Source organism: Gekko japonicus, unplaced genomic scaffold (genome assembly GCF_001447785.1).
Source record: "Gekko japonicus isolate JY-2015 unplaced genomic scaffold, Gekko_japonicus_V1.1 scaffold661, whole genome shotgun sequence".
Taxonomy (NCBI): domain Eukaryota; kingdom Metazoa; phylum Chordata; class Lepidosauria; order Squamata; family Gekkonidae; genus Gekko; species Gekko japonicus.
In genome coordinates, this window is record NW_015173694.1 from 495,212 (window position 1) to 507,296 (window position 12,085).

Consider the following 12,085-nt stretch of genomic DNA (forward strand, 5'->3'; position numbering starts at 1 on the left):
GGCACCCGTGCCATAGGTTCGCCACCACTGCCCTACGGGATCACCGTAAGTCGGCTGCAACTCAACAGCACTTTACACACAAACACACACACAGTGGCCACTTCCACCACAACTGTAGCAAAGCAGGACCCAAGGAGGCTTACAGTAAAAGTCGTTCTAAACAAGCATTACACAGCACTGAAAACCTCAGAGTGACATAAATAAATAAAGTGGCAAGGATCACAATCCTTTCCCCCTAGACAGAAGTTCTTTGCCTCGGGCACAGAGGATGGAGGAGCTGAGCTACTCTGTGGCCTGTTTGACAAATGGTGACCCCTACAATGATCCCTCTTGCGCCTCAGCTACCATTTGGACAAGCGCTGGGATCACCACAGCTCCCACAAGACCTGTGGCTCCTGACTCCAAATCACCATGCCTGATACACTCAGCGCCCCTACACATAATTGTCAAAAACCCACATTTCACCATTAACTGAAGTGCAGTGACACTTCCCAGCTTCTGAAGAAGAGTCCAAAATCCCACCAGGCCCTTACTGATGCATCTGAAATGTTTAGCTGAATGGATGCTAAAGCATCACAAAGCATCATACTGAGTAAACATGAGCAGCGCAGTTCAGTAAAAAGGTGCCTGCTCCTCTACAGGCAAGTTAAGGGTTACATCTTCCACTGGGGAGAGATTTGGGTGACTCTAACTAGCCCTTCCTGGCATCTAACCCCACCCTCACCCTCTCTTTACTTATATGTAATGCTTGAGGACATCTTGTTTCACTGTATCTGAAGAAGTGTGCATGCACACAAAAGCTTATACCTTGAATAAAACTTTTTTGGTTTTAAAGGTGCCACTGGACTCAAATTTTGATCTTCCACTGGAGGCAATTTAGGAGTGGAGGGTTTTTTTCTATCCCCTGCAATGGCTCCACCCACACTGCTCCAGTAATTAGGGTTGCCAGGTGCTGTCTTCACGATAGCGGGAGCAAAAACGGGGGGCGGGCGGTATTACTTCCAGCTGTACCCTGAAGTGACATCACAACAGTCTAGAAACTCCCTGATCTCTATGGTAAAAACCAAAGATATGGGGGATTCCTAGAGCATAGAGACACCAGTTCCAAATACAACCAGACATGATGTTGTACAACACTGCTCCCCCCTTTTTTCCTACCACGGGAACCAACAGCCCCAAAACCTGGAGGTGGGAGTCTGGCTGCCATCGCAGGCATACGGCAATCCTACCAGTAACATAAGAATGTACAACTACCTGGGAGAAGCTGAATCACACAGGACGAGCCAAGCTAGCACAATGCCTCTTTTCTGCTCCCCTCATCTAACCTCTGATGTGCTCAGAAACACCCAATTCTGCCCATTGCGACAGTATCTTAATGTCACCAAAGAATGTGGGACAGGAGCCACGCAAAGCAGCCACTCAGCCCTTCCTGTAATATTAGCATCGGCCTTTAGGCTATGGGTGAGCATACATAATTTTAGTGGTGAGGCCACTGTAGCCGTACATTCAACACATTTGGCGGTGGTTTTCTTCCAATCTCTAAACCAGGGGTGGCCAAACTTGCATAATGCAGAATAAAATGTAGAAAAATAAGCCGTGTAGAATAAACATCGGATGTTTGAGAGCCACAAGACATGAACAAATATTGCATGTTTTTACTGGGAAATATGCAAATTTGCTTTTTATTAACATTAAATGAGACTGCCAAAAATAATAACAAAAGCGGTTAAAAGCAGATATTGATAATGATATTTATTTGTCCAATGATATTTGTTTGCTAATGATATTTAGCTTCCCCAGCCACCCTGCCGGGAGCCGCACAATGTGTGTGAAAGAGCCGCAGGCGGCTCCCGAGCCACAGTTTGGCCACCCCTGCTCTAGGCAGACCTTCCCCTCTCCCCCCAAAAAAGACACTGATCAAACATGACTGTAATGTATAGCCCAGTTTTCTACCACATCAGCAAATGGCTTCTTACCTGAATCTTCTGATAACACAGGCATGGCTTTTTCCTCGGGACCAAGTGAGAACTCCGAGCTTCCGCCAAACGGCCAGTCTTCTTCCAGCGGAGGAAATGTTTACACAGGAGAAGAACACCTGGAGCCAGAGAAAAGACTGGATGAGAAGTCGTTTTGCATACTCCAAATTCAATTGCTTAAGAATAGGTGGTGCTGACAACCTTCTTGGGCCATCAAGACATTGAGACCGGCTTTGCTCAAATGCCACAATGTTGGCCAGAAAAAGAAAGGATGGAAGCAGCTTAAATGTCCCCAAGTGAAATTTTGCGGGGGGGGGGTTGCATAAAGACCCCGCAATGCAACACAGAAGGTCACATGCAAGGGCAGGGTGGTGATATGACATCTGGCTTCTCTCACAGTCCAATCAAAACATTCTGAATAGGGATCCTAATCCCGCCACCTGGCAGCCCTGGAAGCTTTGGGGGGAAGGGCAAGGGGTGGATGTGACATCACGCAAAGCATCAATGTTGTGTCTGGATGAAAACCTGGACACGACACCAGCACATCAGCCAATGCTCTGGAAATTCTATGGTAACACGTGCCATGTCACATCCACCCCCCACCATTCTCCTGCCAGCCAAGATGCAAGGGTCAACAGTGTGAGGGCTTCTAATGTCCTGGCCCCACTGGTGGGCCTCCTGATGGCACTGGTATTTCTGGCCACTGTGTGACACAGAGTGTTGGACGGGATGGGCCTTTGGCCTGATCCAACATTGGCGTCTCTTATGTTCTTATGTTCTTAAGGGTGGTTCAGAGGGCCAAGCCAGTGCAAGACTGCCCACCTGTAGCGGGCAGATGGCATTCCTAATTCCAAGTGACTTGGAGCACAGCAAGGCTTGCTAACAGACTCAAACCTACGGACTACAGCAGTGGTCTCCAAACCTTTCCAGATCCAGGAGTTACTGAGCTGCCACCATGTAACATCAGAGACATGTGACAGGAAGAGGGGTAGCCAGAGTTATGACTCCACTAGTGTGAAGGCCAGTATCACGGGCAGCAGAGGAAGAGAACCGGAGACAGGAAACCCAAGCCAAGAACAAGGCGATGTACCATAGTGAGGAACAAGCCAGGGGTCAGGGCCACAAATAAGTCCTCTCTACAGGTCAGTGACCCCACTTTGCTGTCTCGCAGCTGGTCTCAGCATTCATAAGGGCCTTCAGTCTCTATGCAGGCACACTAGCAGCAGGCCCTTCTAAAAACATCTGGATTCTGGGCTCATGACCCAACAAGTGGGGCTCAATCGCCTGAGAGCCCCCATGCATGGGCAGAAGACTACTGAAAGAAGATTACTTACTACACCTTTACAGCATGAGCCTTTTTCTTACCCCGAGGTGATGTGTGAAATTTCTCCCCAGCTCCTCTTTCTCTTTGGTCCCTGCCCCTCTTCTACTCATGTAGTGGTGCCATGTGGGCCAGACTGTGGGAAAGCATCTGGTACCTTAACTATCTTGGCTCAGCCGAGCCCCACTGCTATCACCATTGCAAGTTGTGGCGAGAGATGGGCAAGACCATCCGGCTCCCCTCCATTACCTTCCTCCCAGAGCATTCTGGGAGTTGTAGTTCCCAGAAGTTTTGATAACAATGAAGGGGGGGGACCTGAAGTTTGTGTGTCACTATCCTCAGGCGCCTGCTCCCTCAATTAACCCTTCTCTCAGGTCCCCATTTTCCAGAAGACCATATTCCTTCCTTAAGCTATCTTGCCTCAAAACTCTTCTGGCTGAGCTCCTATCCAACCTCTACATCTCTGCCTCCATCCCAGTCAGCGTCATACAGGCACTCCTACCAGGCTGCCCACAGATTAGGTCATGCACAGCAAAAGTGACCTTCCACTGTCCTCACAGAAGCTGCACGTTTGGGTAAAGACAAATGTCTCAGATTTTACAGCAGCAAAGCCAATCCAGAAGCACCTTCGCTGCATTGTCCAAATGTACCTTTCCACTCCAGAGTCAGCCTCTGAGAAAAAGCCAGATAGAAGCAAAAACCTGCTAAGTAGAGCACAGATATTTAGTTGTCCTGTGGTTTGTTTTCTTAATGAATAAAGCAGCAAGCCAATGGTGCTCAGGCAGCATTTTCAAAAGAATAGACAGCTTCCTAAGGCACACCGATGGATTCGCCCCCATACAAGGAATTTGTCCACGCATCTTTCATTTTAGTCTTGAAGCTGAAAGGAAGCTGGGCTCGTGCCATGGCCAAAGAATTCCCTGCAAGCTCAGCTCTTACACCCTGTCTATCTTTGTCAACATGCGATGGGCTAAGAGCCCATGAAGAATGTACAACTCTCATTCACCCAAATGACTTTCTTCCAGTTACCACCAGGGGTCATTTCCTGCAGGAGCACACAGGAGCAGAGCTCCGGCAGTAAAGAGCCCAGGGGGCGGGCACATGCAACAAGCCCCACCCCCTGCTCCCAGCAGCCCTCAGTCAGGGCAAGAAGCAGCCAGGTAAGTTGCAGAGCCCCCCCCCCCAAAAAAAAAACAGTCCAGTGGCACCTTTAAGACCAAGTTTTATTAAGGTACAAACTCTCCCTCCTCTGCCAGAACAGATCTGCACGTCCCCCCCACCCAATACCTAGCAATCCAAAACAGTCCAGTGGAGCCTGAGCGGTGGGTGTTGCCTTCTGATACACTTCTGGTGATGTCAGGGGGTATGACATATGCAAATAATTTATGCTAATGAGTTATGCTAATGAGCTCCTGCACCTCTTTTTCTACGAAATGAACCCTGGTTACCACCAATGCTCCCTCCAAGCTGTTAGAGTCTTGTGAGCAAAAATTCTGTGTTGTGAGCTACTGGCATTAAAGTTGTGAGCGAGCAATTTGGCTACTGCATAAATTAGTTTGCTCTGGAGCCCTCCTTCCTGAGCTAAGACAAAAATGTGAGAGCTGGAGGCTAAAAAACTGTGAGCTAGTTTACACTAACTCAGTTTAGAGGGAACACTGGTTACCACACAGCTGTTGCAGACATTTTACCCAACAAAACCTATTTCCCCAGTATGCAGCACATACTCTTTTGGCATGGAGAAAATCACCGCTGCAATTTGGAGCGCTGTATGAAATAATCAAAATAATCCATGACGAGCGACACGATCCTCTTCCCCTCTCCCTGACACCCATGCCATCCCTTGACAACATTTTTCAAAAACTTGTGTTGGTTTCTTTCATAATTCATTTTTCTGATTTTTTAAGTGGGGGATGGGGTTTTGACCTGTAGAACACCCACAAAGCAAGTCATGCAGCCATTTACATTTCGGAAGGAAGGGAAAGAATGAACAAATACCAACAATGCTAATTTTCTTCTTGGCATTGCCTTGCTGTATTGTAAACCCTTTTTCCCCACTTATTTTGAACATGCAGAGCCAGGCTATGGGCCTTATCAGCACAGTCACATTGCCCCCCCCTTTAAGGGCAAAAAACAGCTACAAACAGGTGATCTTACCTGTAGCGTAACTGTTCCATCTTACCGGAATTCTAACCCTTACCCCATGTTCTAGTGTGCAGAAGAAGAGTAGGGTTTTATACACCCCTTTTCTCTACCTTAAGGAGTCTCAAAGCGGTTTACAATTGCCTTCCCTTCCTCTCCCCACAACGGGCACCTTGTGAGGTAGGTGGAGCTGAGAGAGTTCTGAGAGAACTGTGACTGGCCCAAGGTCACCCAGCAGGTTTCATGGGGAGGAATCAAACCCGGTTCTCCAGATTAGAGTCCACTGTTCTTTCTGTGGAAAAACAGATACCGCCTTTCAGAACTGAACTTCAGTCCGTTTGATCTCGAACCAAAATTAGATTGTTTTCATATGCTAGAATTGCCTTTTCTCTCCCTCATTTGGATGCTCATGCATTTCTCTGAGTAGCTAAGCAGGCCTCACCCGTTATGGACCAGCTAGACATTTCCTCTATGTGTCACGTTCCCTAGCACCAAGTATTGGGGCAGCTTCTGGGCCAACTGACAGTGATTCAAGCCAAATGTTAAGTGAGTTGGCACAAATAGAAAGGAACTCAATTTTGCAATGCATAGACGTCAGCCAGGAGGGGGATCTATATAAAGGAGATACCAGAGGACCCTGGAAGTGGTCAAGAGTTCCTTGATGCTGGGAGGGCAGAAAGGACCTCAAGCGCTGCACTGGCTGCCTATAGCGTACCAGATTCGTTTCAAAGTGCTGGTTCTTACCTTTAAAGCCCTACATGGTCTGGGTCCAGCTTACCTAAGGGACCGCCTTTCCCCATATGTTCCCCAGCGAGCACTTCGGTCCGGGACGCAACATCTCCTGGCAATGCCAGGCCCTAAAGAGGCCAGGCTGACCGCTACCAGGGCCAGGGCTTTCTCGTTGGCGGCTCCTACCTGGTGGAATGAGCTCCCAGAGGAGATCCGGGCCCTGCGGGACCTTGTACAGTTTCGCAGGGCCTGTAAAACGGAGCTCTTCCACCAGGCATATGAGTAGGGGCCGCCACTACCATCATTACCATCTTGTTCCATCTTACCCTGGCCCTGGCTGAGGGAATGTCAGCGCCCCCGGAGCAGAACTGCTGAACAGTGTGAAGTATGCCATCTGTGAACATCGAGAGCACTTTAGTTAGTTAGTTAATAACTTATTATGAATGTTTTGTATTATATGGATTTTAAATGGTTTTAAATATGTTTTTATATTGGCGTATGCCCTTATGTAAGCCGCCCTGAGCCTGCTTTGCGGGGAGGGCGGGGTATAAATTGAATAAAATAAATAAATAAATAAATAAGTTTTTGCCCCCACTCCAAAAGCAGACTGCCCAAAGACAAGGTAGAAATAAGGTAGCCATGAAGAAAGACCTGGAGGAAGCCATTCTGGCCACTGAGCTGGAGGCCTCTGAAGGCACAGAGGTGTGATGAAGCATCGCTATCCTCAGATCTTTTAAAGGGGCAGAGCATGAAACCTTGTCCCCTAGAGCCATCTGGATCCCTGGCAGCAACACAGTCCTACACAAGGCTGAAGAAACAATTCCAAATTCCTTGGCAAGAGTCAAACATGGGTAGCCAGGCATCTAAGATCTTCTTCTGTAGCCTCTAATTTTCTCCTCAGCGGGGGAGCTCTATGACTTCAAAGCTCTAACTTTTAAAAGGACTTTATGCACCCTGTTAAAATCCAATCATTACAGAATGAGAAGTAGCTACGATTTTGCATTTAACAATTAGTAAGAAATTATACCAGTGTTCCACAGTCCAGGTTACTAATTCCCTCCACTTCGATTCTCCCGCTTTGCTAAAGACCTCCAACAACCTCCAGCCCACTTCCAATTCCACGAAGGTCCATGCAAAGCAATACTCCTTCGCCTACGCTAGTCCACGAAGCAACTGCTGACTCACACGACCACCCTTGTTCTCAGTTGCCTTAAAGGAAAAAAAATTCCAGAGCTCACAGCAAAAGGAGCGTCTGAATACTTCACTGTGCCGAAATGGTCCACCCGGCCTTTCAGAACACATCTGAAAGCTCCACAGCCAGTCATAATGGTTCATCGGCATAGTAATCATAATAACCAGCCATCCCTAAATCAAGTGGACTCAGAAGTGAATCCCATCGAGTTCAATAGTACTTCTGCCCAGGTCAAGATGCACAGGTAAGGTAAAGGTAAAGGTTCCCTTGCTCGAAAGCCAGTCGAATCCGACTCTAGGGTTGCGGTGCTCATCTCCGTTTCCAAGCCAAAGAGCCAGCGCTGTCCGAAGCCGTTTCCGTGGTCATGTGGCCGGCATGACTAAACACCAAGGCGCATGGAACGCTGTTACCTTCCCACCGAAGTGGTACCTATTTATCTACTTGCAATTTCTTGCTTTCGAACTGCTAGGTTGGCAGGAGCTGGAACTAGAGACGGGAGCTCACTCCATCATGCAGCAACTCGGGTCTCGAACTGCTGAACTACTGACCTTCCACAGCCTGCAGTTCAGCGTCTTAACCACTTGAGCCACCACAGCTCCTTTAAGATGCACAGGATTGCAGCCTAATAGCACAATCCTACAAACCCTTTCCCGGGAGTAAGTACCACTGAATAATAAGCAGGCTTGCCAACCTCCAGATGGGACCTAGAGATCTCCTGGAGTGCCATCTGATCTCCAGACGACAGAGATCAGTTCCCCTGAAGAAAAGGGCTGCTTTGGAGGGTGGACTCTATGACGTCACATCCCTGTGGAGTTCCCTCCCCTCCCCAAACCATGCTCTCCCAGGGTCTATCCCCAAATCTCCAGAAATTTCCCAGCCCTGAGCTAGCAACCCCAAGGGACTTACTTCTGAATAGACCTGCTGAGAATTGCTCCCTTTGACTGTTAGGTAGATCAGCACTTTTGAGTCATCCTACTTTCAAGAGGCATAAAAGGAGTGATCCACTAAGCGGGGTCCCCTTCAACTATACCCTTAACCCCCTCGCCTCTAAGACCTTCCCCCCCCCCCGTCTCTCCTAGCTCTGACCAAGATCTTTTCCTGCATACGCTTGAGCGCCATCCGCACTTCAGTATATGATCACCGCACACAGAGCCAATCCTACACTATGTGGCCAGTCTGTTCAAAGATAATGCACACTTCATGGCAGCTCTCTTGGGTTTGGGGCATCCAACAGGTTTGCCCTTTGGATCAGGCTTCACCTTATGAATCCTTCTGGACTCTCTTTTACTTCCCAGCCGGACTGTGGAGATTCTCACCCCAACACCCAATTTGGGGCAAGAGCCACTACCTCCAAATATAGGTAGTGCAAGAGCCCAGGGCCTCAGATGTAGCAGGATCTCCAAACCCAGGCTGGAGCCAGAGAGCGGCGCCCAGTTCAACCTCCATCTTTATTTCTTCCACTTCCTTATCCCCAGTGCATTCTGGGAATTTTAGTTCCTAGAGGGCCTGTTGTTTTATGAGGGCAGGTGAGCCCCTAAGATCTGTCAGTCCAGAGACCAAAATCACCTTAATTGAGAGCCAGTTTGGTGTAGTGGTTAAGTGTGCGGACTCTAATCTGGGAGAACCGGGTTTGATTCCCCTCTCCTTACTAGGGTTACCAAGTACCTACCTATGAATCCGCGGGGGACACATGCTTCCCTGCCGGAACATTCTTGCGTATAACACGGCCGCATCACACTATCCTGTCGCCCAGACGTGCCATATGCACTGTGGGCACGTAGCTGGGCGACGCTCTGGCAATGGGGCTGGAAACTCGATGGTACCATCGAGTTTCCAGCCCCATTGCCAGAGCGTCGCCCAGCTACGTGCCCACAGTGCTTATGGCACGTCTGGGCGACAGGATAGTGTGACGCGGCCGTGTTACACGCAAGAATGTTCCGGCAGGGAAGCATGTGTACCCTGTTTATTCTAGCAATCTCATTGGTTGTTATTTGTAAATAGGCGTGGCTACATTAGCCCGGTTATGTTTAAAAGGAGCATAAGCTCCCACTGTTTTCTGTTCTGGTTTCTTACTGAGTTAGTGCTTGTTCGTTACTTCTAAATAAAGCTGAATCACTTGCTGAATCACTCTACGAGTCCTTTGTTAGCGCGATCTAACAGTGCCACTGCAATGGCAGCCTCCAGCATCTCCACACAGAGACATATGTTGGGGCTGGATACAGTACTGCCAAGAAAGAGACCAGGCACGATCTGTTCCACAATGTGCTTTGAGACAGCCTGATCCAGACACTACAAGCAGCCCCACACCTTTCTTCTTATGGTCTATACAAGTCTTTTGCCCACACTGGATTTCTCTAAGGCAACTTCCATAATCACTAGACTTTAATGTACTGAGGTTGCTTCATGCTGCTTAACCACAATACCTGAGCCCCACAGGGTCTAAAGCACCTACTGCTTCTCTGAGACACTCCACCCTGTTAAACATTTGAAGACACACATCAGAATTAGTGGTGGGGCTGCCCTGACTTGGATAGCCCCAGGCGAGCCTGATCTCATCACATCTTGGAAGCTAAGCAGGGCTAACCCTGGCAGAGGACTTCTACAGGGCCGGCTCGAGGTGTTTCTGCTCCCTAGGCGAGGCTGCCTTGTGGTGCAGATGCCAACCTCCCGGTGGGGCCTGGAGACCTCTGGAGCCAGCCACCCTTTTGCTGCCGCCACCACCGCCTCTTCCTCCCCACCCCGCCACCACCAAAGGGAGGGAGGGGGGAGGCACAGCTTGGCGCCCCATCCAGGGCCCGGCGCTCTAGGCGTATGCCTAGTTCGCCTAGTGGGTGAGCCGGCCCTGTCTGTGAATGTCCTCCATGTCCCAGTAGGAGTCGCCAGAGGTCGCCATGACTTCCACGCACACACACCACACACAAAATACCAAACAAAAATCAGTGGTGGGGCTCAGAACAAGGTTGACAAGGCAGACGAGGAAGGCAAGGAGAGGGGAGAAAATAAGAGTATGTCCTGGCAAGGCAAGATGAGTAGACATTGGATCATGGGTCCTCAACCTTTTTTGAGCCTGTTGGGCACCTTTGGAATTCTGACACAGCATGGTGGGCGCAGCAACGACATGGCTGCCTCCAGAGGTGGAGCCAGCCACAAAACGATTGCCGCAGCTTGACTTCAGTCACCCAGTGAAGATCCTTGTGGTATGGTGGCAGGCGCTGCCAAAGCAACATTTTTTAAAAAAACCTGCACAGCCAATCAAATCTTCAATAGCCAATCAGAAGCCTTCCTGGGTAAAAGCCCTACCTGGCCCCACTTCCTGAAAACATTTGGCAGGCGCCATACAAGGTGTCTGGCAGGTGGGACGGTGTAAGGAAGGGGAATGGACAGTGATAGGAGTTAAGGGCTTTGGGAAGGAAGGAGGACAGAAGGAAATGGACAACAGGGCAGGGCTGAGAGGCAGTCTCCTTCCCAATGTCGAGAGTCCATGTTAGTCTACAAGTGGGCCCATAAGACCGGGTGTGAAAACGGGGGCACAGGAAAGGAAAGCTTTTCCTTCACTCCCCCCAACCCGGAAAAAAAACAAACACTTCTTGTGGGGCTCCACTTGTTGCTTAGCTATTCTCAGCGGGGGGACCAGACTCTGAGCCTCCCCCAGAGAGCCTCTGAGCATGTGGAGAGTGCTTTTGCGCCTCCTCTCCCAGGGACCACAACAGACCCCAGGAGAAAACATGAGACAAAAGTGGCACTTCCCTTGAAAAAAATCTCAACCCACTGCTGGTTTCACGCCTCGTCCCGCTCGCCGGCGGCCCAGGCCACGGGACGCTCGTCTGAACCACCGCGCCGGTGGAGGCCCCAATCCTGGGCAGCGCGACGGGGGGCCCTGCCGCAAATGCAGAATGAGAAAGCATCTCTGCGATACCTCGGCCACGCCGCCGTCCGAGGCTGCAGACGGAGGCCTCCCAGGTCAGTGCTGAACAGAGGGGCACCCGGATATATCAATAGATACATCTCTTTCCGGGATTAACCACTAGTGTACGGCTCCTTGCACGAACGGGGGCTGCAAGAGGTCTGGGGGGAGCAGCAGGGTCTCGCGAGCCGGGGTGGGGGGTGGGGGGCGTGCAATGCACCCGGAACTGGGTAGAGAGGGGGGTCCAGGGCTCCGGCCGGCGGGGGCGCACGTCCCTCTCCCCATCCCTCCACCCCCGGCCTGGCCTGGCCTGCTGCGGCCTCTCCCGCCGCGCTCGCTTGCCTGCGGACGCGCTTTCCATTCCCCCGCCACCGGGTCCCGCGGCCAGGTTACCCGCAGGGAAGGGGCGGCGGTCGGCGGCGCTGGCTGGCTGGCTGGCTGGGCTCGCTCGCCTCCTTCCCGCTGTCCTTCCGCGCAGCCTTCGGGCTCTCCGGCAGCGGCGCGCTCGCTCGCTCCCTCGCTCGCTGGGCTCCTCCGTGCAGGGCGCGCCTCTCGCTCATGCGCTTCGCGGCGCGGACGGGGCTGGCGGGGGAAGGCAGGCGAGGCAACCTCGGCGGCTGGCTCCGGTGCGCTTCTCCCTCCCCCTTTTGTTCGGCAGCTGGGAGGGAGGAAGGAGCCGCCGGCGAGGCTGTCCCCGCTTCAGCGGCCTCCCCTCCCACCGCGCGGAAACCCTGGCTTGTCTCGCTCTGCGACGCTGCCGCCGGTGGCCTTCTTAGTCCGTCCCTGCAGGGCTGGCGGATCGCCCCGGACGACACGGGGGGGGG

The 12,085-nt window shown here is 51.1% G+C and overlaps 1 protein-coding gene across 1 annotated transcript in view; it reads right to left on the reverse strand.

Annotated features, from left to right (window-relative positions):
• Window positions 1–2,001, reverse strand: part of MPP3 (membrane protein, palmitoylated 3) — a 92,272-nt gene extending 90,271 nt beyond the window's left edge. Inside the window, exon 1 of the mRNA XM_015423178.1 lies at window positions 1,977–2,001. Coding sequence (XP_015278664.1) covers window positions 1,977–2,001 — 25 coding nt within the window. The remainder of the gene's footprint in view (window positions 1–1,976) is intronic.
• Window positions 2,002–12,085: the final 10,084 nt, after the last annotated feature.